The following is a 26,102-nucleotide window of genomic DNA, read 5'->3' as shown; positions in this document are numbered from 1 at the left end:
TTATAGTCTCCACTGCACATAAAAGCATTGAACAAAGGGTCAACGCGCCTCCTGAACTTTTGACACGGGGTCATCTAACTCAATTTATACTTTTTTGAGCAACTAACCCCAAAACTCTTCATTTTAAGGTCAAATAACCCCATAATTTATATTTTTATTTTTAAAAATAGATTTAAAATAATTATATCGCAACAATTAGGAAAATATCTAATTACCTTTTTGCATTCATCGCCTCCGATTTATATTTTACACATTTTAAAAATATAATTATGGGTTATTTGACCCAAAATTGAAGAGTTTTGGGGTTAGTTGCTCAAAAAAGTATAAATTGGGTTAGATGATCCCGTGTTACAAGTTTAGCGGGCGCGTTGACCCTTTGTTCTAAAAGCATTTGGGCAGTTTCAGGTCAGCACAAAACTATGGCTACAGATTCAGCTAATCCTGCTCAGGATCCGGATCTTGACCCGAATGTTTTGTACTAATCTTCTCTCTCTATTCTGGCCCCGCCATGATCTCACTACTCTCAATCGTTAGTAGACCTGTTCATGGCCGAGCTCGGTTAATTTATTCATTCCTTAATGATTGATAACGTGGGAATCAAGCTATGGTAGCTCATGAATTGAAGGAAGCTAAAATCTTGAAGTATTATATTTATTCATTCAGTAATCATCTTTATAGTAGAAGAATTGGTTCCTGTAAGATTTTCTGAGGTTTCCTTGACAGGGTATGAGGCATGCATTGTTATGCCGCAAAGTCCCTCTTTGTTTCGGATGCCTCGCTGCATCCTTATGTAACCCTCCTCTCCCCAACCATCACTCCATGAATTCTTCACTATCCTATACTTCATTCCATCGATAGTTGTTCCGTAACCGACGATCGCCACTGCATGATCCGGCTCTGTTCCGCAGTCTCCAGTAAACACCCCCTGCATCCATACTCAGCCACATTAATAGATGACTCCGCTGATTTATCACGAGAAACATTTGAATTCGCTCTAACTCGAACCTTTCCATTAGCTCAATGAATTGTTTCCTTTAAATGATTGTTGTTGGTTTAATTTAGTAAAGAAATTGAAATGTTGAAGAGGAAAATGATATTTTTATATATGAATAGGTATAAATATATAGTTTTGGAGTTTATAAAAGTGTTTCCAAAATAAAAATAAAACATCGAGATGTAAGACTTGAGAAGTTTCCGTGCAACACAGGGTAATCGACTATCCTATGTTTAAGCTTACCTCAGAGTAGAACTGGAAATTTGTACTTCCACCATCAATGACAACAGATACATGCTGGTTTACTACTGCTTTAAGCAATGCAGTCTCATCATATTTGGGCATGTACTCGTATCCGTCGATAGAAACCACTGGTTTCCTCTCCTCCTGGAAGGATGTCGATTTTAATTAAGCAATTTATTCCACATTCTTAATTAAATGCGAAGTGAGTTTGGATCAAGTTTAAACCTCTGAAGCATGGCAAGTTCCAACTTCAGCTATATAAGGATAATTAGCTTCAGCTGTTAAGCCGCCCTTTTGTAGGATGAACTCGAATGCAGTATCCGTTTGTCCTCCATCACATCCGTGGTGTTGTTCAATGTCACAGTCCACCAGCTCTTGTTCAGACAACGACACTAGCTTGTTTGTCTTGATTTGATTAATACCTTCAACTGCTGCAACGGTTGAAAATGCCCAGGCTGAATCTATTTAACACATCGCAAACGACTACAAATAAACTCCAAAGCTACAGAAACAATAGCAAAGTCAACGAATTCAACTCCTTTCCTATGAAATGCATAAAAATTATGCTTACTGCATTGGCCTTGATCCTTAGCAGCAGTGACAGCGCCTTTCTTTCGCCAATCAACAGATGTCGGGACACTATCAACCTTCGCATAGGCAAAGGTTCCATTTCCTTGTGTCGCCCTGCGGAACATTCGATGATGTTTAATCTCTGAGGCGGCGTAGGTGCTCCTGAATTCATGGTTAGTCATGCCTGTAAACTTATTTAATTTCAGCTTATAAGGCTTATTCATTTTGTTAATGTTATGAACATGCATGACATTGTGCCTAAACACATTGAAACGCTTGTGTTTGTCATCAAGATTTGTAGAAACAGTGTGATGACTCCTCCACCTCTCATACAAACCCCACAAGCTTTCCTCAGAATCTAATTCATTTTCATGGAAATTAAAACTCTGCAATTGCCGGAACCAATGACAATGAGAGAACTAACACTACAAACTTTTTCATTTCTATTAAGCTCGCGATGGCGAAAATAAAAAGCTTAGGTTAACAATGTTGGAAAAAGGAAAATAGAAACAAAAAAGATGTAGTAATTGAAAAGAAGGAATTATAACAGGAGGATTAGTTTTTGTTTAACTTAAGTGTATATCATTCGGAATTTAAGGTGCCTTTTATAGGCTTACTGCAATGAGATTTTAACTGATAACATAAAATCTCAACTACTCTCCTAGTTTGCAGCTACTACATATGCTAGTTCTTTGACTAACACAATCCAGATTTTTAGAAGTAGAAATTTGAAACAAACTAAATTTTATAGACAAAATCAAATACTAATTAATACAAATTTGGATCATCTTCTAACAAACAATCTTTAAAAATTGCAAAAATAAAGCATTTGAGCAGTTTCAGGTCAATATGAAACTATGGCTACAGCTTCAGCTAATCTTGCACAGGATCAGGATCTTGACCAACCCGACAACCCAAATCACGAGTTCACTCAATTTGGAGCTGGGTGCTTCTGGGGACTGGAGCCTGCCTTTCAGCGAGTTACTGGGGTCTCGAAAATAGAAGTTGGATAGTCTCAATGTCACACTAGCTACAACCCGAATTACAAACTGATTTGCACCGGCACCACTTACCATGTCGAGATGGTCCGTCCAGTTTGACTCGACTGTTTCGACATTTCAGAAGCATTTCCAAAAAAAAACTAATTTTTGGGAAGAATATTATTTGGGTTAATGTCAAAAAAAATCACAAACTTTACATGTTTTCTCATTTTAATCACGCAGTTTAAATTTTCTTATTTTCATGCACGAACTAACATTTTTTTATCAAATTCATACATGGTGCTGAGCTGGCACTCATTTATTGGTGTAAAATGACCTCCACCTCAGCGAATTACACCAATAGAGCCGTGACACCTCAGCACCGTACATGTATTTGAAAAAAAGTGATAGTTCGTGTATGAAAATGAGAAAATTTAAACTACGTAATTAAAATGAGAAAACATGTAAAGTTCGTGAATTTTTATGACATTAACCCATATTATTTTGATGACGAGATCGGAATACAGAATTTCAGAGTTTCAAAATAAAACATGAAAACATAAAATTCAAGATCCAAAATCTGAAATGTTTTGAGCAACAGAAGTACAATCTTGAAAGCCTTATTCAATGATTAAAGAGTAAACATGTAATCTTATTATGTTTATTCATTCTTCAGTAATCATCTTTATAGTAGAAGAATTGATTCCTGTAGGATTTTCTGAGGTATTCTTGATAGGATAGGAAGCTTGCATTGCTATGCCGCAAAGTCCTTTTTCGTCTGAGATGCCTCGCTCCATCCTTATGTAACCTTCCTCTCCCCATTGAATTCCCCATGAATTCTTCACTATCCAATACTTGCTTCCAGCAATAGTTGTTCCGTAACCGACGATCACCACTGCATGATCCGGTTCTGTTTCGCAATTTCCGTTAAACACCCCCTGCATTCATACTCAACCACATTAATAGACGACTCAACTGATATTCGCTCAAACTCGAACCTTCCCATTATCTCAATGAATTGTTTTAAATTAGTGTTTAAGCATTGCTGATGGTTTAATTTATGGGTATTAAACTTAGGAGGCTAACTATGTAAAAGTTTAAAAATGGATACTGAACATTCTTTTATTACAAAACGGATACTAAACTTAGAGCATCTACAATGGTGGATTTGCTCAGTTCAATAAATGCTCAATATTGAGCACTTCCCATTGTAAAGAAATGGAAACTGGGTGGGCCCCTATTTTTTTTGTTTTTTTATTAACTAAATAATATTTAATATACATTTTAAAAATTCTATTTTCAAATAATAATTTAATATTTACTATTTAATACTATTATAAAATGGGCACTCTCAACATCTTTTTGTTGACGTGGCTTCTTTCTTCGTCCAATCAATAGGAACACGTGGCTGAGAAAACCTATTTTATAATGTTTCGCTAAATTTAGTATCTATTTCGTAATAAAAATGCCCAGTATCCATTTTGAAACTTCCAAATTTAATACCCTTAATTTATTGAAGAAATTGCAACGTCGAAATGGAAAACAGATTTAGGTTAAGCTTACCTGAGAGTAGAACTGGAATTCTGAACCTGCAGTATCAATGACAACAGATACAGGTTGGTTTACTACTGCTTGAAGTAATGCAGTCTCATCATTTTCGGGCACGTTCTCATATCCATCGATAGAAACCACTGGTTTCCTCCCCTCCTGGAAGCATATCAATTTTAATTAGGCTTAATCACCAAAAAAAACCCTCACCTTTTAGCACCTTTTCAGTTGCACCCTGACGTTACAATTTTGTCAGTTGCACCCTAATTTGCACCTTTGGGTTTCAATTCCACCCTCAAAATCAAATTGGACTTTTTTCACTCGGAAAAAATTCATAAAAACCCTTATAAAGTACTCGTTTGAACACTTTTCCACATAAAAAGTTAAAAATAGATGATTTATTTTAACTTTTTTCAGATGAAAAAGAGATCAATTTAGTATTTGAGGGTGGTATTGAAAATCAAAGGTGCAAATTAGGGTGCAACTGACAAAATTACAACGTCAGGGTGCATTTGAAAAGGGGCTAAAAGGTGGGGGGTTTTTATGGTGATTAAGCCTTTTAATTAAGCAACAATTTATTCCACATTATAAATAAAATTAAAAGTGAGTATGGATCGAGGTTAAACCTCTGAAGCATGGCAAGTTCCAACTTCAGCTGTATAAGGATAACTAGCCTCACTAGCTATGCCCCCATTTTGTCGGATGAACTCGAATGCAATATCCATTTGTCCTCCCTCACATCCTTGATTTTGTTCAATGTCACAGTCCAGCAGCTCTTGTTCAGACAAAGACACTAGCTTGTTGGTCTTGATTTGATTAATACCTTCAACTGCTGCGACAGTTGAAAATGCCTAGCCTGAATCTATTCAACACATTGAAAACGACAACAAATAAACTCTAAACCAACAGAAACATTCATAGAAAAATCAACTCAAATGTATAAAAAATATGCTTACTGCATTGGGCTTGATTCTTAACTTCAGTAACAGCACCTCTCTTTCTCCAATCAACGGATGACGGGACCCTATCCACGTTCGCGTACATGAAAGTTCCATTTCCCTGCGTCGCCCCACGGAACATTCGATGATGTGTAATCGTTGAGCCCGCGTAAATTCTTCGAAATTCATGGTTAGTCATGTCTGCAAACTTATTCAACTTCAACTTATACGGCTTGTCCATTTTGTTAGTGTTATGAACATGCATGACATTGTGCCTAAACACATTGAAACGCTTGTGTTTGTCATCAAGATTCGTAGAAACATTGTGATAACTCCTCCACCTCTCATACAAACCCCACAAGCTTTCTTCAGAATCTAACTCATTTTCATGGAAATCAAAACTCTCTGACATTACTAGAACCAATGACAATGAGAGAATTAAAACTACAAAGGATTTCATTTTTTTTATAAGCTATTGATGGCAAAAAAAAGGAGCTTATGTTATTGGTTTATATTGAGAAATGAAAGTAGAACAAACAGAGAGCAATAAATGAAGAAGATATGAAGTTTAGGTTTCAAAAGATATCAATGGATTGATTTATTGAATAAAAATAGACCACCGCGATTAATAAAATAATCAGCCATGCCCACGTTGATATTTTTTTAAGAGAAAGAGAGCAAAGGAAGATCATTAGGATTTAAATAAGTATTTGAAAAATTAATTAGCCTTTAATTCAATAAGTTAAGTAAATTATATATATATATATATATATATATATATATATATATATATATATATATATATATATATATATATATATATATATATATATATATATATATATATATATATATATATATATATTCAGTCACCTTTACAGAAAATAATCCAACTTTGACTTAGACTCTCTCCAAATCTTACTCTTGAAACACATCCCACCGACCAAATCAATTTCTCTTTGTTTAAATAGCACGAAGAGTTCATCAATTAACTATACATTAAATTAAACAATCAACACTGCGTTAATCTATCACAACAAGAGCATAAACTAAAAAATAGAATAATTAAATTGTAATAGTATTTGAATTGGTTTTCAATTTTTGTTTTGGGTATTTTATATTACTAATATCTTTAAATTAATTAAATTAATAGAATTATATAATATTATAATAACCATCACTATAATTTATTAAATTTATTTTAAATTTATTAATTTATTTTTTAAAAGTGTATCAAACCATTATTTTTAGTCATTTTTAATTATGAAAGCACTAATTAAATTAAAATTAAATTTTTTAATTTATTAGTATAATTTATGCATTTAGGTTAAATATATAAAATAATTTTTTTATAAGAGGATAGAGTAGATTAAAATAAATACTGAAGTACATCGTAAATCGGTTGTTATACAAATAAAAAATATTCAAACAATCGATCTAATTTAAATTATAATGATATAAAAGAACAAAATTCAAGAATGAAATTTTGACAAGTGTAATATTCAAATAATTTAAGTGTTGAGAATTTCTCAGCACCATAACACTCCCAATATATACTTTCATTTTTAACTTATTTCATTTCAAATATACTTCTACTGATATAGTTATAATTTCGATATATAAAAAAATATGCAACTGAAGCTCAAACAAACTTTAGACGGTTTTAAACAAACAATCATCGACTTAATTTATTTGTTAATTGTTAGATAAAGTAAAGTAAAATATTATTTAATTTAAAAAAGATTTTTTATTTAAATTGATTTTTTATTTTAAAATAGATTTTTAAATTTATATTATGCTAAGTAATAAATTATATAATTTCTATTTAAATGTAAATATGTTCATAACATTTGCCCTAAAAATATATAATTTAAATTTTCGAATTCTTTCAATATTTTTAAATTAGTTCAGTTACACCCTTGTTGTAAAAAAGAATAGAGGAATGCAATTTAACAGTTTTAAAAAAAATGGTGTATTAATGATAGACAAAGGATCACTTTACTCCTTCAACTTGATATGAAGTATCAAAAAAGTCTAAAATAGAAAATCTATATTATTTATATCCTGAACTTGTCAAAACGCCTCCCTCCTCAAGAGAGTGAGACACACACTCTGATTTTGATGGTGTGTTTTTGTCTTTCTCCAAGGTGGTTTTTAATGGGAATTTTGTTTATTATAGTACTAATTTTTTTTAACATTTTAAATTAATACATAATAATTTTAAAAAAGATTAATCCTTTTAATTTAAAACTTTACATATCAAATTAACCCTCATAATTTAACAAATAACAATAAACTTTCTTTATTTAATTTGTTTCAAGTATCAATAATTTTTAAAATTAAAAACCTTAAAAAATTACGATTTACAAAAAATAAAGATGATTTAGGAAAAAGCCTTAATAATCTTTTGCCAAAAAAATTAAAAAACATTCTGAAAAATCAAAGAATCTACACCCTCAGAACAGACCCGATAGATCTAATCATCTTCAACGAAGAAGATGAACAGACCTAGTGGGTCTGCTTATCTCTCCTCGCCAAAACGAGGAGCAGATGCTTCTCCTTTGAGAAACGGGCAACATCTCCTCTTCTTTATCGAGAAGGCTCCTGCTCATCGCTGGAAATAAAAAAAAAATTGGAAAAATATTTAAAAAGGTCTTTAATTTAATTAGAGTCAAATTATGATTAATTAGAAACTCACTCCCTAATTAAAGTGACACGTCAGTAAAGGGGTATTTTTGAGTCGTTTTGGACAAGTTTAGGGTATAAGTAATACGAATTTCCAGCTTTGAACTTTTTTAAAATTTTGTGCCAAGTTGAAGGGGGTAAATTGATCATTTGTTCCAAAAAAATCTTCTTTTCCAAATAAACATCTACACTTATTTTTGTTCCTTTTACCTTATATACATTTTGAGCAGTTTCAGGTCAACACGAAACTAAACTATGGCTACACCTTCAAACACAGCCAATCCTGCACAGGATCCGGATCTTGACCAACCCGATAACCCAAATCACGAGTTCGCTCAATTCGGAGCCGGCTGCTTCTGGGGAGTGGAGCTTGCGTTTCAGCGAGTTCACGGGGTCGTCAAAACAGAAGTCGGATACTCACAGGGTCACACTCCCGACCCGAATTACAAACTGATTTGCACCGGCACCACTAACCATGTCGAGATAGTCCGCGTCCAGTTCGACCCGAATGTTTGCCCTTACACCAATCTCCTCTCCGTATTCTGGTCCCGCCACGATCCAACCACTCTCAATCGTCAGGTATTCAAATTATTCTGTTTCGTCGTTGAAAATCATAATCGATGAATTATTTGACCTAAATTGTTCGATTAACGGTTGGATTTTGACAGGGCGGTGACGTGGGATCGCAGTACAGGTCAGGAATATACTACTACAATGAAAATCAAGCTAGGTTAGCTGAGAAATCGAAGGAGGCTAAGCAGGCGGAATTTAAGAATAAAAATATTGTGACTGAGATTTTGCCGGCGAAGAGATTTTACAGAGCGGAAGAGTATCATCAGCAGTATCTTGAAAAAGGCGGTGGTCGTGGCTCGAAGCAGTCTGCTGCAAAAGGCTGCACTGATCCGGTTAGATGTTACGGTTAGATTAATGATTTTATTTTTTCGGATTCGAATCACCGATAGAAAGTTTGATCAATTAATTGATGATTTGAATTGCGAAAATAAATGAAACTTTGTTGAATTGCAAAAATTCGAAAGTTTGTATTGAAATATTAAATTATGCTACGTGTTCGTGGTTTTATTTGTATTTAATCCGAATAATAATGATTATGCTGTTTGTATGTATATGCATATAAAATATTCAAGTTCACTTCTGTAATAAAAATGTTCTGTTGAATGTAATCAGCCTGTAGTGTTGTCATTCATTTGCTGTTCTTTGATTAAGAACTATGCAGCGCGAAATGAAAATGTTGAAACGGAAAATGATGGAATGAAAAATATTGAAATATAGAGTTTTCGAAATTTAGAAGTCTTTTTGAAAACGGAAACAAAATACGTGTAAGCGTAGAATTCAAGATCAAGAATTTGGAATACTTTGAGAAACAGAAGTACAGTCTTGAAAGCTTTATTCAATAATTGAAGAGTAAACTTGTGTTGGATTGATGCATCATCCATGAATCTGTAACATAAAGTATTATTCATTCAGCAATCATATGAGGCTGAAGCTGATACTGATAGCAAATTGTATTTAGAGTTCATCTTTAGGAGAAGAACTGTTTGGTGTAGGATTTTTCGAGGTTTTCTTGACGGGATAGGAAGCTTGCATTGCTATGCCGCAAATTCCCTCTTTGTCTTTGATGCCTCGCTCCATCCTTATGTAACCCTTCTCTCCCCATTCAGCTCCCCATGAATTCTTCACTATCCAATACTTACTTCCGTCAATGGTCGTTCCATAACCAACGACTGCCACTCCATGATTCAGCTCTGTTCCACAGCTTCCAGTGAATACCCCCTGCATTCATACTCAACCAGATTAATAGACGACCCCCTTGATTCATCAGGAGAAACATTTGAATTCATGCAAACTCGAACCTTTCCGTTAGCTCAATGAATTATTTCCTTTAAATGGGCGTTTAAAATGGGTGATTGCTAAATTTATATGAAAAGGTTTACAAATAAAATACATACATGTCAAAATGGAAAACATTACTTTTATATAAAAAGGTTTTAAACATAGAGTTAATTTCGGAGTTTCACAAATATTTTCATAAATGAAATTAAAATGCCGAAACGTAGAACTTGAGAGGTTTTTGCATGCAGATATTTAAGCTTACCTCAGAGTAGAACTGGAAATCTGAACCTCCAGCATCAATGGCAACTGATACAGGCTGGTTTATGACTGCTTTAAGCAATGCAGCCTCGTCATTTTCAGGCACATTCTCATGTCCATCGATAGAAACCACAGGCGCATTCTCCTGGAAGTATGTCGATTATAATTAAATAACCAATTATTCCATAATTCTAGTTTAAATTCAAAGTGAGTGGACATGGATTTTGATCAAGTTTAAAACCTTTGAAGTATTGCAAGTTCCATCTTCAGCTTCATAAGGATAATTAATCTCAGTTGTTATGCCACCCTTTCGTTGGATGAACTCAAATGCAATATCCATTAGGCCTCCATTACATCCTTGGTTTTGTTCAATATCACAGTCCACCAGCTCTTGTTCAGACAATGACACAAGCTTGTTCGTCTTGATTTGATTAATACCTTCAACTGCTACGACAGTTGAAAACGCCCAGCAACTACCTATTTACCACATCGAAACAACGAGAAATAAACTATAAAGCAACGGAAACAATACCTAAATCGACAAGTTTAACAATTAAATAAGGCTTACTTACCACATTGGCCTTGATCCTTAACAGCAGTGACAGCGCCTTTCTTTCGCCAATCAACAGAAGTCGGAACACTATCCACGTTCGCATACATGAAGGTTCCGTTTCCTCGCGCTCCACGGAACATGCGATGATGCGTAATCTTTGAGCCAGCGTAAGTGCTTCGGAATTCATGGTTAGTCATGTCTGCAAACTTATTCAACTTCAACTTATAAGGCTTATCCATTTTGTTAGTGTTATGAACATGCATGACATTATGCCTAAACACATTGAAACGCTTATGTTTGTCATCGAGATTCTTAGAAACAGTGTGATGACTCCTCCACCTCTCATACAAACCCCAAAAACTTTCCTCAGAACCTAACTCATTTTCATGAAAATCAAAACTCTCTGCAATTGCAAGAACCAATGATAATGAGAGAATTAAAAATACAAACTTTTTCATTTCTAATTAAGCTCTTGATGGCAATAAAAGAAGCTTAGGTTATTGGTTTATATAGAAAAATTGAATAAGTGGAAGACTATAGGAATATGAGCAATAAATGAATAAGTTACAAGTTCCTTATGGGCATTAACAATCTATCAAAAATAATACAAAGAAGATATGAAGATTAGGTTTTATAAATTATCAATGGGTTGATTTATCTATACAAGAATATCTTATATAAGTGAAGTTTTTTATTTTTGGTTCATGTGGAGTGGAGCATAAAAAGAAAAAAAAAGATAGAAGCACTTCATATGTTTTGTAATTACTTGGAAAACACGCAATCATCACGTCACAGAAAATCAAAAGATAAGATGATGAAAAATGGTTATATTTTGATAGGTTCGCAAGTGGGAAATAAAGACCATTGTAACTGCCTTTGGCAAGGCTTTAACTGAAATCTCCAACTAAAAATTGAATTTTTTGCAAGGAGTAAAAGTAATGAAATAATGGAGGAAAATGTGGAACAAGTAATTCTTTTTTCAAGTAGGAATATTTAAAACTTTTTGATGATTTTAGAGAATGAAAAATTGTGCAGTGGATGCATGTTATTTGCTTATGTATTGCAGCTTTTCCCATCATTCTGGGGCGGAAAGTAAAGAAACTTTTGATAGATTTCGTGTAAAAAGTTGATATACGAAACTCATTCCCACTACAATTTTTGTTCAAGGCAGATATATATTGGGGAAATTTTCATACACAGTATATGCAAGGGCGGAACTGGAAATTCATGTGTGGGGGACGTGATGGTACAAAATATTTTTTGAGGGGACGAATAGCAACCATATTTAAAAACTTAAAATTTCAAAGCACCATTTTTTGAAAAATAAAAAATTTGAGGGGGCGGCTGCCCCTTCATCCACTCAAATAGTTCCACCCCTGGGTATGTGAATTTACTTCTCTCTTCTATTGCGGTATTTCATTTTGGTTCCTAACTAGAGAATATCTTAAATTCAATTTTGTAACAGTAAAGTACTTTATGTTTAACAAAACTACGTTCTCTCAAAAAGAACAAGTGACAGCATTTTTTTATGGAAATATGATTGTGTTAATATAAGGTATTTTAATGTTACAAAATTGTAGCAAATTACGAATTAATATAGGGATACCGCACTAAGAGAAAGAAGAAAGTTGAGAAACCGTAAGTAAAAACATTTATTTCATATTTATGTCATAGACGCACCCTCTTTCCATTATAAATTATAATAAAGAAATTAAAGCAAATAGCATATCAACTTAATAAGTTATTAAGAAGGGCAGATGGGTTCCTAATTATGTGACCATATAATTGAAGGCCAAACAGGTTCCTAATTATTTGACTAAAGAGTTAAAGGCATTGCTTGTAGGAAAGATGTAGCGTAATGTATTCACAATTTGCCACTTCCAGGCTTGGATAATATGCTCACTAAACCTTTTTTTGAAGGATATCTGCATTGTAGACAGAGGACAGCCATGATCAGTTATGAACTGCATATTTAAAATTATACTATTTGTTTAACTTAACTCTGCATATTTTATTATTATTTTTAAAAGAAAAGAAGTTTGCAGCACGGCAGACTGTTACATAACATTACGGTCAGATACGTTTCCTTACATACGGCAATGGCCGCCATTTAAATCGTTTAAATAAATGTTATATAGATTAAGTATAAACAAATGATCATCGTGGTCCCTAAATTTATGAATTAGGATCAATAAACTCATACTAAATAACTGTAATCAAATAGGATAATACTCTAATTTTAAGTCAATTAACACTGAAATTGGACCATTGCAGTTTCAAGCAGTTGATGCTTTATAGAGAGAGAGGCGCTTTCGCATCTTCTTAACCCGAAATGGCTGGGGTCCGCCTTCCACTTTGGTTGGACGGTAGTTCCGGGAGCCAGTAGCGGTAACAGGTCGAGGGATATCAAAGAGAAGGTGCAGTTAGTCAAGCCTACAGTTCGAATACCGCGGTTAGTACCTTCATAAGCAAGCAACCAAACAGTTCATGTCTTCCTATTTACACTCAACTAATCAACTATGGTTTTCTTGTAACGCCGCTGAACTTTCTATTTAAACCGTGGGCACCTTTATCAGATTCAAAATCAGTCACAATAAATTTACAGGGAAATTTAACAATCAAATCATCAAGTCCAGCAATATATAATTCCATTCTTGTCCGCGGTGGCTAATGGTCTGCCAAGTCCACTCCAAGTGCAACAGAGCACAGAAGATGTGTGTTCCTTCAGAGTGCTCACTATATCACCCTTAGCTACCGACCAAATGTATACTGATCCATCGGCTGATCCAGCAGCAACATAATTATCGTCCGGGCTGATACAAGAGCGACTCCAATTAGATGCCACTCTGTTTCCAGTTGCTCTGAATGTGCCACAGACTTCCAAAGAACGCATATCAAAGAAGTTGTGCACGTTATCTCTCCCGCTTGTCAATACAATGTTTCCATTCCGAGACTGACTTATAGACGTAACAGCACTTGAATGTGCAGCAACTTCACTGAGTCGCTTTCCTGTCTGAATATCCCACAAACGAAGATTCCCGTCAAGGTGGCCCGAGCAGATGGTCTGTCCATCCACGCTGACGCAAACAGCATTGCAGTTGCTGTGGCACATGATTGTGCTGGTACAGTAACCTTTTTGCAAATCCCAGATTTTTATCGTCCGGTCATGAGCTGCACTTACAACATGGCGACTCGAAAGTTTGCTGACATCTACTGCACACACTTTATCAGTATGGCCAGTGAGAGTGTGGCGGGTACGCCCCGAGCCTACATCCCATACATACAAATTGTTTGAGCTGCTAGCTGCAATGATGGATCTATTATCATGTGTAATGGTAAGATCGAGAACAGAGCCAAGGCAACCATGAAGGGTTCCGCTAAGAGATCCAGTACTTGTATCCCACAATTTAATTGCACGATCTTGCCCACCACTAATCAATCTACCAGAGTTATACTCAAACAATATAGAAGCACATCCACCTTCATGAGCCGTAATTTTGTGTTTGCATGTAGTGGGAATGAGCGACTCCGCGAAGTACTGAGCACCATCTTCACTTTGCCGAACCACTCCGTCCACTTGCTGTCTAGCAAGGATCTCTAAGCCACTTGCCCTGAGTTTATCAACCATTTCTTCATATAGTGCATTAGCCTAAGTAACCAAAGAAACTATCAATCAGTCACATGTATTAATCAACCACATGTAATTTACAGAAGAATAAATACATAAAGAACTTAAAGAGCCTCAATATAAACTTCATACACAGATAGTTGACAATTCTCGAGAAATGGCTTTTGATGTTTTCAGTTTGGTATCATTTAACAGTAATTGGCTCTTTTTTACTCATATTTTATGAGCAAGGTACAACAAGAAAAGATACAAACTCTTAACAAATTTCTCTGTGTGCAAAACCGAGCTACATAAACAATAATAAAAGACTATCTCTAACCCAAATCCTCTAGTGGCTCGTGATTTCTTCATAAAGGAAATGGCAATGGAAAAAAAAACCTCGTCAGAATAAAGGCCTTCAAGAAACTATAAATTTCCCTTGCTATTAAACTAGGGTATACTTTTCTAGTACAGTGGCACAAAATTTAGGAGCAGAAGTATTAAAGACAATTAGAATGGTTAAAGCCAACCCCTAATTTTTCTTTCAATTATAGCAATGATATGATTAAAAACACCTCGTTAAGACGTTCGGCATCTTGCATCTTTTGCAGCATCCACCGATCAATTAGATTCTTATTTTCAGCTTCAGCTTTATTAGCTCTGACAATCTCCTCTTCCAATTGCGCTCGGATAGCATCTTTCTCACTCATAAGCAATTCTAAGGCCTTAAACTTTTCTTCTATATCTTCCTTCAGTTGAGAACATTCCTCCCTGCAGCACAGAAACTTATATGCCTCAATAATCATAATACTAGAGACGCCGACAAAATCATACATGGCAAAACAAATCATAGAAAGTAAAAAAGCCAACCTTAATTGAGTCACCTCCTTTTCCATATCAGCAAATGCAGCTTCTTTTTCTAGTAGCGAGGCTTTTGCTGCCCTTGTTTCTGCTACCTCTACGACAAGTTGCTGGGATAATCGAGATTGAGCTTTGTAACACTGCTGAAGTTCCCCTTCCAAGGATTCTGCTTTCTCTTTCCATTCCGAGCCCTTCAGTTGCATAACATTAACAAAAAGTACATAAATTGAGCTTTTGCCACTAAAACAATAATACATATAATTTAAAACCGCGAGAGCAGCTTGACGGACCTGAGAGATGATAGGCAAGGTCAGGGCAATATAAGCCGGAGAATGAGCGCCTTCTTCAAGCAAATGGCGCTTCCTTAGCGCCTTCAGCGCGTGTTTTATCGCTGCTTGTCTTGCAACATCCTCTTGAATCCTAAAAGCAAATTCATATATGCCATAATTAATCTACTCAATCAGTCACAGAACGAAACTAACACTCAACTATCGATAATTTTTTTTAAAAATCTACCGCTGATTAAGGTTTATTAGAATCGAACTGATAATCATCAATAACAATAAAATAAAATATATTAACATGATGCGGTGAAACTATAATAAAATAGAAAACATTGCAGAACGAAACTAACATTAAACTATCGATAAATTTAAAAAAAAAAAACAAAATCTGCAGCTGATTAAGGTTTAATTGAACCGAGCTGATAATCATCAATAATAATTAAATTAAATATACTTACATGATTTGGTTGAGTTACGTTATTTTTTGAGAAATCGTGCAAATTCAGAACCCGGAGATTGAGAAATTTGAAGAAGGATGTTTTAATAGTGAAGAGGAACAAGTCTGTAAATTTTCCGGAGTTTCTTCTTGTTCAGGGTGTCTTCAGGCCCAGTCCAGCCCATTTAAGATAAACGGAGTTTCAAAAAATAAAAAAATGCGGTGAGCGTGGATCGAACACGCGACCTTCAGATCTTCAGTCTGACGCTCTCCCAACTGAGCTATCCCCGCCACTTGAAATATAACATCTGTCTTTATATTATTGAACTGTTCTATTCAGCCAGCAATACAATTGAATTTATAAGTTCTTGAAATTGGATTGTGGGAATTACTGATTTTCACTTAATTTAAAAATGTTATAAATTTAATGATAATATAAATAATGTTTATAGACTAAACTAATTAATAATTAGTGATCACAATAATGCAACAAGAGAGCAAATATTTGGGAGGAATTTTACTTCTTTGATGAGTATTTTCAATTGTAAAATTTACATGGATGGAAACCTATTTATAGGCATATTCACCCACCATGTAATTAATGCATTTACATGAATGTCAAAAATGGAGGGTTGAAATTTTTTCACCTAATTGGATAGGTAATTTTGTCATACACCATATTCACATTATATTCATAACACTCCTCCTTGGATGACAAAATGTTTGTTCCAAAGTACGCTATGTCGTACTGCCTCATTAAAAACCTCACTAAAGAAAAACTCAATGGGATAAAAACTTTAGTTAGGGAAAAAGAGTGCAGTGCGTAATTTCTCCCCCTCATTGCAACATAGATAATCCTTCATGTATTTCGCAGATGGCGCATTCCAATATTATGAACATGTTTTCTAAATATTGCTGTAGCAAGTGCCTTCGTGAAGAGATCAGATGAATTGTTATTTGATTGAACATAATGGATGTCAATTTCTTGATTCTTTATGAGTTCTTGAGTGTATGAAAAGAATTTTGGAGGTATATGTTTGGTTCTGTCACTCTTGACGTATCCTTTCTTGATTTGTGCTATACATGCAGCATTATCTTCGTATAGAACAGTTGGACTCTTATGGACTGGAAAACCACAAGATTCTTGAATGTGTTGTGTTATTGATCTGAGCCGCACACATTCCCTACTTGCTTCATGTAATGCAATAAGTTCAGCATGATTTGAGGAAGTGGCTACAATTGTTTGTTTCTGTGACCGCCAAAAAATTGCAGTACCTCCACTTGTAAATACATATCCAGTTTGAGACTTAACCTTATGAGGATCAGACAAATAACCTGCATCTGCATAACCAATCAATTCTATATTTGAATCGTTAGAATAAAATAAACCAAGATCAGTGCTTCCACGAAGATAACGTAATATATGTTTGATTCCATTCCAATGTCTCTTCGTGGGAGCTGAACTGAATCTTGCCAATAAATTGACAGAAAAGGATATGTCAGGACGAGTGCAATTAGCGAGATACATAAGTGCTCCAATTGCACTGAGATATGGTACTTCAGGACCAAGAATATCCTCATTTTCTCCACAAGGACGAAATGGATCAGTTTCAACATTTAATGATCGATTAACCATAGGAGTACTTAAAGGATTTGCTTTATCCATACCAAAACGTTTTAAGATCTTTTCTATATAATTTGACTGATGCACTAATACACCATTGTGCATATGTTCAATTTGTAAACCAAGACAATATTTGGTTTTTCCAAGATCTTTCATTTCAAATTCTTCCTTTAAGTACACACTTGCTTCATTGATCTCACTGTCTGTTCCAATAATATTTAAATCGTCAACATAGACAGCTATAATCACAAATCCGGATGTTGATTTCTTGATAAAAACGCATGGGCAAATAAGGTTATTCACATAGCCTTTATTTATCAAATAATCGCTTAAACGATTATACCACATGCGCCCTGATTGTTTTAACCCATACAAAGATCTTTGCAATTTGATTGAATACATTTCTTTGGGTTTTCTATTTAATGCTTCAGGCATTTTAAATCCTTCAGGGACCTTAATATAAATATCGCTATCTAGCGATCCATACAAGTATGTTGTTACAACATCCATGAGACGCATTTCTAATTTCTTAGAAACTGCAAGACTGATCAAATATCGAAATGTAATTGCATCCATGACAGGAGAATATGTTTCATCATAATCAATTCCAGGTCTTTGAGAAAAGCCTTGAGCAACAAGTCTAGCTTTATATCTTGTGATTTCATTTTTCTCATTTCGTTTTCGTATAAAGACCCATTTGTAACCTACCGGGTTCACATCTTTAGGTGTGAGGACAACAGGTCCAAACACACTTCTCTTGTTAAGAGAATCTAATTCAGCTTGCATAGCGTCTTTCCATTTATCCCAATCATGTCTATTTTGACATTCAATAACCGATCTCGGTTCGGGATCCTCGTTTCCATTTATGATATCACATGCAACATCATAAGAGAAAATTTCGTCAATATTTTCCATTGTGTCTCGATTCCAAACAATCTTTGTATTATTGTAATTAATCGAGATTTCTTCGTTATTCTCATTTGTGTCCTCTTCTAGGGTACTGTCTTGATTAATTACATTCATATCCTCTTCTGGGTTATTGCCTTGGTTAACCTCATTTATTTCTTCTTCTGGAGTATTTTCTTTATCTTGTGTTTCTTCAGGAACACCTTTCTCTTTGCTAGCATGATCGAGATTTTCTGCTCCTTTTCTTTTCCTATGATTTTTATTTCTTGAACCGATCGGTCTTCCACGCTTCTGGCGTGTCTTTGATTCATGAGCGACTTTATTTTCAGAATTCTCTTTTGGAATCTCAACTCTAGCAGGGGCATTAACTGCTGGTATATATGATTTAGTCACTCTTTTTGTATCTGTAAATGCATCAGGTAATTGATTTGCAACAGCTTGCAAATGCACAATCTTTTGAACTTCTGTTTCACATTGTTTTGTGCAAGGATCAAGATGCAATAATGAAGGTTCACACCATGCAATATTTTTATCTGATTGTTTATTTTCTCCCCCTAATGGTGGGAACTCTTCTTCATTAAAATGACAATCGGCGAAACGTGCTGTAAAAACATCACCTGTTAAAGGTTCAAGATACCTAATTATGGATGCAGACACATAACCAACGTATATTCCCAGTCTTCTTTGAGGACCCATTTTTGTGCGTTGTGGTGGTGCAATTGGCACGTATACAGCACAACCAAAAACCCTAAGATGGGCAATATCTGGTTCTTGACCAAATGCTAATTGTAATGGGGAGTATTTATGATATGCACTAGGTCTAACACGAATTAATGATGCAGCATGTAATATAGCATGTCCCCATATAGAGATAGGTAGCTTAGTTCTCATCATTAATGGTCTAGCAATAAGCTGAAGGCGCTTAATTAGAGATTCAGCTAAACCATTCTGTGTATGTACGTGTGCAACAGGATGCTCAACTGTGATTCCAACAGACATGCAATAATCATTGAATGTTTGAGATGTGAATTCACCAGCATTATCAAGTCTTACCCTTTTAATTGTGTAATCAGGGAATTGAACACGCAATTTAATAATTTGAGCAAGAAATCTTGCAAATGCAACATTGCGAGTTGATAATAAACAAACATGTGACCATCTGCTGGATGCGTCAATCAATACCATAAAGTATCTGAATGGTCCACATGGTGGATGAATTGGCCCACATATGTCATCTTGAATTCTTTCAAGAAATAAAGGTGATTCATTCTCAATTTTAGCCGGTGAAGGTCTCACAATTAATTTTCCAATAGAACAAGCTGTACATGACATATTACTTACTTGGGGAATTTTCTCACCTTTCAGTGGATGTCCTCGTGCACTGTCAATTATTCTCCGCATCATTATTGATCCTGGATGACCCAATCTTTCATGCCATAATTTTAGTATTGAAGCATCACAATACTTTTTCTTTTCAGCCATATGTGATTCGACCACATTTATATATGTATAATATAAACCAGAAGAAAATGTGGGTAATTTTTCAATTACATGCTTCTTACCTGAAACATTTGTTGTAATATGAAGATATTCCATATTATCATCATTTTTTGTCTCAATATGGAATTTATTCAGACGAATATCTTTAAAACTCAACAAGTTTCTTTGAGACTTGGGGGAAAATAATGCTTCATTAATGGTAAGTACAGTTCCCCTTGTAATAGAATAGTAGCTCTTCCGGAGCCTTCAATTAATTTTACCTTACCAGATATTGTACTGACATTTGTCTGACATCTTTTAAGATTTGAAAAATATTTTTGGTGTTTGAGTATAGTGTGGGTTGTCGCACTATCCACAAGGCATATGTCTTCATTACTGAACTTAGACGAAACAACATGCTGAGAATTATCCATATGCTTCTTAATTCAAACAAAGAAAAATTCATCATAAGAAATTATAGAATAACACAACAATACATAAGTAAATAATAAAAACATTACAATACATGCTGGATTAGTTTTCATTATTATTGTTCTCAAGAAAATCAGAAACATCTAAATGTGTCATGTCTATAGAGTCATTATGCATTAGACTGTGGTCAAAATCATCATCAGCAACAAAATTTGTTTCTATATTCTTTCCATTTTCTTTGAGGGAAGCTTGGTAAAGCTCAACAAGATGTTTGGGCGTACGACAGGTACGCGACCAATGCCCAGTCATGCCACATCGATAACATTTACTATCGACATTTTTCACTTGATGTTTGTATTGTCCACTGTTCCTGTTTTCTTGTTTCTCCTCCTTCTTATCCCACTTCTGGTGGTGATTCTTATGCTTAAAGGAGTTATTATAACCGACATGGTTGTAATTATTTCCACCTCGACCATAACCATGACCACGACCACGCCCACGACCACGACCACGAGGAGATCTATATGCGCTCGCATTTACTTCAGGAAATGGAGCAGAACCAGTGGTTCGTGCCGCATGATTTTTCATTAACAGCTCGTTATTCTGCTCAGCCACTAGAAGGCAAGAAATCATCTCTGAATATTTCTTATACCCTTTCTCACGATACTGCTGCTGGAGTACCACATTAGATGCATGAAAAGTGGAGAATGTTTTTTCTAATAAATCTTCATCAGTAATTGTTTCTCCACACAATTTTAGCTTTGAGCTAATTCGGAATATTGCAGAATTGTATTCACTAACACTTTTAAAATCCTGCAATCTTAAATGCATCCAGTCATAACGAGCTTTTGGAAGAATTACAGTCTTCTGATGGTCGAAGCGTTCTTTTAAACTATTCCAGAGAACAAGTGGATTATCTTCACTGAGATATTCATTTTTTAATCCTTCATCAAGATGATGGCGAAGGAAGATCATTGCTTTTGCACGATCTTGAGTAGAGGCATTATTTCCCTCTTTAATAGTGTCCTCATGACCAGAGGCTTGCAGATGTATTTTTGCATGTAGTATCCATGACAGATAATTTTTTCCAGATACATCAAGTGCCGTAAATTCAAGCTTTGTAAGGTTTGACATAATTAAACTTTGGAATACTTTACCGAATTTTCTTGAATTAGAGAATCGTAAACTAATAGAACGATCGTGCTGATAACGTGTTATAAATTTAATGATAATATAAATAATGTTTATAGACTAAACTAATTAATAATTAGTGATCACAATAATGCAACAAGAGAGCAAATATTTGGGAGGAATTTTACTTCTTTAATGAGTATTTTCAATTGTAAAATTTACATGGATGGAAACCTATTTATAGGCAATTTCACCCACCATGTAATTAATGCATTTACATGCATGTCAAAAATGGAGGGTTGAAATTTTTTCACCTAATTGGATAGGTAATTTTGTCATACACCATATTCACATTATATTCATAACAAAAAATGTAAATATTTCTATCCACTTTTATATTTTTTATAACTGAAATCCCCTTATCAGAATAAGCTAACATATAATATAATGAGAGAAAATAGTAGTAGTTTTTTAAAATTTACCAAGATAATAGTAGTTGAGACCAAAAAGGATAATTATGATTAACTTTAGCTACTGTTTGGATCGGAGGCTTGTAAAATCAATAAATTTTGCTAAATAAATAAATTTTAAATCAATGAAATGTGAAATATATGGAATAATTAAATGTTGGCATAATCCATCACTAATAAAAAAAAATGATAGATTTTAACTGAATTTAAATGAAAAATTTTAGAGCATAAGAGCATTTGAAAATCCATGGATTCCCTCAAAAAAAAAATCCATGGATAGTTACGTCATTTTTCCATACCAAACAATGGATATCGGTGAAATCCATGGATTGTACAAAATCTATAGAGATTTTATTTCTTCAAAATCCCCCAATTCAAACGGTACCTTAATTTTAATTAGAGAGATGATAAACATTAATCCATGTAATAATGCCATGGTCTTTTTCTCTAAACTGGAATGGAAAAAATATCAATTATCAGCATGAGATAGTTTGATATGATCCTTGTACACATCTCAAATTGCATAAAAACCCAGATTACTTCTCTGAAAAAGAAAAAAAACAATGTAATAGAGAGTTATGATCTTCATTTCCTTTAAACAAAGAGAGTAGACAGGTTAGAAATCTCCATTAACAATCAAGAACAAACAAATCCCACCACCCAGTATATTAATCCCACCCATTACACTCTACTTATGCAACTCTAATGACCAAATCCACACTCTGAAATAACAAGTTAAATATACCAAATAATTCCCCACTTTCCTGTTCCCTCCTCCCCCCCCTAAAACCAATCTAGTACACAAATTATACAACCCAATTAGTATTCTCATCAGGAACGAATTCTATCCACCCAGTCGACGCTCTTCCGCCCTTTTTCTAGCTGTACATCGACACTCCGTCTTGATTTATCGTGATATTCAACACTTCTCCTTGACCTCTCCATTTGGTCAAAGGGAATCCGTAGCTTATCTAATTTCTCAATATGAGTAAACTTGTATTCGTGAAACTTTAGTTTATCGGTTCTCTCATCAGTACTTCTTCTCGGCTTCTCCCTCCGATCTGTACTCCTTCTTGGAGCTTCAAAACAATCTGTACTCCTTCTAGGCTGTTCATTCCCATCTGTACTTCTTCTAGACATATTTCTTCGTGAAGGTGGTTTCTGAACCGTTGATATGAACTTCTTTAGATGCTTAAGATACTCAGGATACAGCTCTAGATCACAGTGATTTCCTCCTTTGACCCACAGTGGCTCGTATTTCTCCCGACACAGTTCCCAAAGCTGCTTGCCATGAGAACAGTCGACTACTTCATCAGAAGTTCCCTGTAAAAATGCAGGGAACAAGAACAGTGAGACTAGGCATTTTAAATATGCTAATTCTCGTTTCTTTCGATCAATGTGTTTCTATATGAAAATAAAGGTTTGACAGCATACACAAGAAAGCACCATGCTACCCTGCGTTTTATACGCTAGAGAAGATCAACCACCTAACGTTTAGACACACATATTCCAATTTTGAGTGTTTGCAGACACTTAATAATTTAAAAATTCTTGATTCTGGATTAGTTTAGTTTTTGTCCAAACACCACCATATAATTAAATAACCTCAAAGTAATTGTTTACTGATCTACAGTTGCCAATTGATAGTGTAAAGTTTCAAATACTTACATGGATTATTAGCACAGGACACTTCACCAATGGAATCTTGTCTATGTTCTGGAGAATACCAAATCAAAGTAAAGACAACATTAACTTTAGAAGCAAAGCGTGCAATTATATTCTTAATATTACATAGTGTTTAGTAAGAAAAAAATACAAAATTTCCAACCTTATAGATATCGAACCAGTACGTGCGCTTCACAGGATACATGACCCTTAGTCCTGAAAGTATAGGACTATGCAGGACCACAGCTCTTAAACGCGGCAAACGTGCAGCAAGATCCAAAGTAGGACCACTACCAACGGATTGGCCATAAAGGATGATATTCTCCTGTTTTGTATTATAGCTCTCTTCAAGACACTTATAAGCAGCTTCGATATCGGAATAAGTATTGTGCTCACTGGGCTGCAGCGACATATACGAGCTTTAGTAACTGTTTCAGTGCATAATGTAATAAATAGAAAAGTCCTACTGCTTACCTTTCCTGTTGATTGTCCATAGCCAGAGTAGTCATACCTGCATATATGGAAAGATAAAAAGTGTTCAAATACTTCCAAGTGTCCAATATAAAACCAGAGGCCGACTTCGAAAACTGACAATTGGATTTTAGTAAAGAGAAGGTTTACTGGTGATACTAAGATCAGGTACGAGAAATTGATTGGACTGTTCTTTATATAGAGTTAGATGAATTCCTCAATACATGCTTAGCTCCATCAGTAAAGTAATTTATTTGTAACAAAACACACTCCCCATGCTCCAACTATAAGACATTATTGTCCAGATAACTGAAGTTTCATATCTACACCTTCATGCAAGAAAGCATTCTGTTCACCTAATGCATTTACTCGGCAGGCTCCGAAATCCTATTTCCTAGATCAATACTGAAGACAGATCTATGCCCAATACCTTGTATTGCATGGTTTAAAAAACCAAAATAAACTTAATACTTATTTAAAAAAACATGAATCTAACACTGAATTGTATCTCCTGACAGCCGTATATCAAAACACGGGCTATATAAATCATCAGAAAGCATTATATTCTTCTTCAAGTCTAGGTAGAAAAGTTACCATTGTTATCCCCCTTTCCTCAACAAACAACTAAATCAGGTATAATCACATAATCGGTTCCGCGAAATAAAACCATCATACCTTTCCAAATAAAGGAATCACAACTGATAATCACAATTAATGGAAGAGATCTACAAAAAGAAAACCCTTAACTCCATATGATAGTTAACCTATCATTATCAGCAAGAACAGCTAAATCAAGCAAACACCAACCACTTCACTTGATCTAAAAAAACACTCCATCCTCTTCTAAACCAAAATCAGAACTACAATCAATAAAAACACTCACCAAAAACTCCAAAAATCACCCCTTTTCAGCTGGGTAACCATAATTAATAAAACAAAACAACTAATTCTAGAAAAAAACAACTGGGTATGAACACATTCACTTCAATTTCAATATAAACTAACAAAGCTAGAAAATTGACAAAAGGGAAAGTAAAACTCAACATACCCCATAAGATTAACACGAAGATGAACACTCAATTCGATGAAAAGCTCATACATCTGGCCAATATCAGCAGCATTACCATGAGAATAAAGCAAAGTAGAAGTAGCCATAGGGTATCTAACATAAACAGCAACGATCTCACTTCCTTTCCGAGTCGGCAACCGCAACACGTCGACATTTTCCCGGTGAGGAAAGTGGTCAAGAAGCAAAAGTTCAGTAGCTTCATCAGTAATTAGCTTGTAAGACGGAGGACTTGGTGGGAAGAAGGCAAACTTAGCTGCCATAGAAGAAGTCACCCCTCCCATATTACGGTATAAGCGCTAAGCAGCAATCTGCTTGATTATGCGTTCAATTTCTCCCAAAAACGCTCCACTAAACTGTTACTTAAAGAGGAAGAACATTCTTTTGTAGAGACCAGAAGAAGTGTATAGTTGTTTTCGTTTACAGACAGATGAATACTAATAATTAAAATAGTTATTTTGTGGGTACAATTTTTTTGTTTTTTTTTTATTCAGTTTTTTTTCGGCTCTATGTTTTTTTTTCTCCTTTTTTTTGGTTTGAGATTGGCCGTTTAGAGAGCAATGATATAATTACAGATGGTCTCATGCGGATGTTCATATCACAGCTCTTTTTCGGACGTCACGTGTTATACTATTGTCCTTTTATTTATTTTTTCTTAACCTTTTCTCTTTTTTAGTTTGTACTTTTTGTTTCTTGATCTTCACATAAACTGTCCAGATAGTTATCTTCCTTGCATTTATACCCTCATTAATTTTCCGGTCTATTTTTGTATAAATTTTAAATGTAAGGACTAAAGGTGAAGTGTTTGTTTTATTTTATATTTTGGGTTATTTATGTCTTATATGAATATGTGATACATTCCGAGTGTTGATCCGTTTTTTGAGTATTATTATTTGAATGTCAAAGTTTCGTGTTTTAGTACTTGTGATTTTTTTATCTTTAAAAATTAAAATACATTTTGAATTCCAAATTATTTTTAGTCCATATAATTTGAACCTGTAATTATGAGTAACGAGTTCTTTCAATATTTAATTTTACTTTTTTAAAAAT

General features: G+C 34.5%; 7 protein-coding genes, 1 non-coding gene and 1 pseudogene across 8 annotated transcripts; 1 reads left to right on the top strand and 8 right to left on the bottom strand.

Moving 5' to 3' along the window:
• Positions 1 to 495: 495 nt before the first annotated feature.
• Positions 496 to 3,267, bottom strand: LOC126671421 (vignain-like; annotated as a pseudogene).
• Positions 3,268 to 3,332: 65 nt separating this feature from the next.
• LOC126671422 (vignain-like) lies at positions 3,333 to 5,733 on the bottom strand. Its single transcript, XM_050365191.1, has 4 exons — positions 5,292 to 5,733; positions 4,962 to 5,197; positions 4,351 to 4,494; positions 3,333 to 3,725 (listed from the first exon to the last, which is right to left on the bottom strand). The coding sequence occupies exons 1-2, from the start codon at positions 5,731 to 5,733 to the stop codon at positions 5,187 to 5,189; spliced, it is 453 nt and encodes a 150-aa protein (XP_050221148.1). The 3' UTR covers positions 3,333 to 3,725; positions 4,351 to 4,494; positions 4,962 to 5,186.
• Positions 3,453 to 5,060, bottom strand: LOC126672922 (vignain-like). The gene is made up of 3 exons (XM_050366872.1): positions 4,962 to 5,060; positions 4,351 to 4,494; positions 3,453 to 3,725 (listed from the first exon to the last, which is right to left on the bottom strand). The coding sequence occupies exons 1-3, from the start codon at positions 5,058 to 5,060 to the stop codon at positions 3,453 to 3,455; spliced, it is 516 nt and encodes a 171-aa protein (XP_050222829.1).
• Positions 5,734 to 8,166: 2,433 nt separating the features above from the next.
• Positions 8,167 to 9,107, top strand: LOC126674976 (peptide methionine sulfoxide reductase-like). The gene is made up of 2 exons (XM_050369538.2): positions 8,167 to 8,537; positions 8,627 to 9,107. The coding sequence occupies exons 1-2, from the start codon at positions 8,214 to 8,216 to the stop codon at positions 8,879 to 8,881; spliced, it is 579 nt and encodes a 192-aa protein (XP_050225495.1). The 5' UTR covers positions 8,167 to 8,213; the 3' UTR covers positions 8,882 to 9,107.
• Positions 9,108 to 9,307: 200 nt separating this feature from the next.
• LOC126674975 (vignain) lies at positions 9,308 to 11,224 on the bottom strand. The gene is made up of 4 exons (XM_050369537.2): positions 10,640 to 11,224; positions 10,309 to 10,544; positions 10,072 to 10,212; positions 9,308 to 9,749 (listed from the first exon to the last, which is right to left on the bottom strand). The coding sequence occupies exons 1-4, from the start codon at positions 11,076 to 11,078 to the stop codon at positions 9,486 to 9,488; spliced, it is 1,080 nt and encodes a 359-aa protein (XP_050225494.1). The 5' UTR covers positions 11,079 to 11,224; the 3' UTR covers positions 9,308 to 9,485.
• Positions 11,225 to 12,820: 1,596 nt separating this feature from the next.
• On the bottom strand, positions 12,821 to 15,962 carry LOC126675249 (autophagy-related protein 16). The gene is made up of 5 exons (XM_050369859.1): positions 15,831 to 15,962; positions 15,379 to 15,508; positions 15,098 to 15,279; positions 14,803 to 14,998; positions 12,821 to 14,269 (listed from the first exon to the last, which is right to left on the bottom strand). Coding segments are annotated over exons 1-5 (1,533 nt in total). The 5' UTR covers positions 15,833 to 15,962; the 3' UTR covers positions 12,821 to 13,246.
• Positions 15,963 to 16,026: 64 nt separating this feature from the next.
• TRNAF-GAA (transfer RNA phenylalanine (anticodon GAA)) lies at positions 16,027 to 16,099 on the bottom strand. Its single transcript has one exon. It is a non-coding gene; the product is annotated as a tRNA-Phe (tRNA).
• A 4,252-nt stretch (positions 16,100 to 20,351) lies between these two features.
• LOC126672921 (uncharacterized) lies at positions 20,352 to 21,383 on the bottom strand. Its single transcript, XM_050366871.1, has one exon. It carries the CDS (start codon positions 21,381 to 21,383, stop codon positions 20,352 to 20,354), a length of 1,032 nt encoding a protein of 343 aa, XP_050222828.1.
• Positions 21,384 to 22,416: 1,033 nt separating this feature from the next.
• Positions 22,417 to 25,547, bottom strand: LOC126674697 (uncharacterized). Its single transcript, XM_050369182.2, has 5 exons — positions 25,035 to 25,547; positions 23,990 to 24,026; positions 23,679 to 23,915; positions 23,519 to 23,566; positions 22,417 to 23,173 (listed from the first exon to the last, which is right to left on the bottom strand). The coding sequence occupies exons 1-5, from the start codon at positions 25,334 to 25,336 to the stop codon at positions 22,682 to 22,684; spliced, it is 1,116 nt and encodes a 371-aa protein (XP_050225139.1). The 5' UTR covers positions 25,337 to 25,547; the 3' UTR covers positions 22,417 to 22,681.
• Between the last annotated feature and the right edge of the window lie 555 nt (positions 25,548 to 26,102).

This window comes from Mercurialis annua, linkage group LG3 (genome assembly GCF_937616625.2).
Source record: "Mercurialis annua linkage group LG3, ddMerAnnu1.2, whole genome shotgun sequence".
NCBI classification, from domain to species: Eukaryota; Viridiplantae; Streptophyta; class Magnoliopsida; order Malpighiales; family Euphorbiaceae; genus Mercurialis; species Mercurialis annua.
Note: the sequence above shows the minus strand (reverse complement) of the source record. Positions and strands in the feature narration are given on the sequence as shown.

Excerpts from the sequence above, each read along its gene's own strand:
- LOC126672922 (XM_050366872.1), bottom strand. The coding sequence starts at position 5,060 with ATGGATATTGCATTCGAGTTCATCCGACAAAATGGGGGCATAGCTAGT. Across the intron at positions 4,495-4,961 it reads GAACTTGCCATGCTTCAGAG|GAGGGGAGGAAACCAGTGGT; the intron begins GTTTAACCTCGA and ends ATATGCTTCCAG. Across the intron at positions 3,726-4,350 it reads AATTCCAGTTCTACTCTCAG|GGGGTGTTTAACGGAAATTG; the intron begins GTAAGCTTAACC and ends GTATGAATGCAG.
- LOC126671422 (XM_050365191.1), bottom strand. The coding sequence starts at position 5,733 with ATGAAATCCTTTGTAGTTTTAATTCTCTCATTGTCATTGGTTCTAGTA.
- LOC126674976 (XM_050369538.2), top strand. The coding sequence starts at position 8,214 with ATGGCTACACCTTCAAACACAGCCAATCCTGCACAGGATCCGGATCTT. Across the intron at positions 8,538-8,626 it reads CAACCACTCTCAATCGTCAG|GGCGGTGACGTGGGATCGCA; the intron begins GTATTCAAATTA and ends GGATTTTGACAG.
- LOC126674975 (XM_050369537.2), bottom strand. The coding sequence starts at position 11,078 with ATGAAAAAGTTTGTATTTTTAATTCTCTCATTATCATTGGTTCTTGCA. Across the intron at positions 10,213-10,308 it reads GAACTTGCAATACTTCAAAG|GAGAATGCGCCTGTGGTTTC; the intron begins GTTTTAAACTTG and ends ACATACTTCCAG. Across the intron at positions 9,750-10,071 it reads ATTTCCAGTTCTACTCTGAG|GGGGTATTCACTGGAAGCTG; the intron begins GTAAGCTTAAAT and ends GTATGAATGCAG.
- LOC126675249 (XM_050369859.1), bottom strand. Across the intron at positions 15,280-15,378 it reads CCTTGCCTATCATCTCTCAG|GGCTCGGAATGGAAAGAGAA; the intron begins GTCCGTCAAGCT and ends ATGCAACTGAAG. Across the intron at positions 14,999-15,097 it reads AAGGAGGTGACTCAATTAAG|GGAGGAATGTTCTCAACTGA; the intron begins GTTGGCTTTTTT and ends TCTGTGCTGCAG.
- LOC126672921 (XM_050366871.1), bottom strand. The coding sequence starts at position 21,383 with ATGTCAAACCTTACAAAGCTTGAATTTACGGCACTTGATGTATCTGGA.
- LOC126674697 (XM_050369182.2), bottom strand. The coding sequence starts at position 25,336 with ATGGGAGGGGTGACTTCTTCTATGGCAGCTAAGTTTGCCTTCTTCCCA. Across the intron at positions 23,916-23,989 it reads ATGGACAATCAACAGGAAAG|CCCAGTGAGCACAATACTTA; the intron begins GTAAGCAGTAGG and ends ATGTCGCTGCAG. Across the intron at positions 23,567-23,678 it reads ACTGGTTCGATATCTATAAG|AACATAGACAAGATTCCATT; the intron begins GTTGGAAATTTT and ends GGTATTCTCCAG.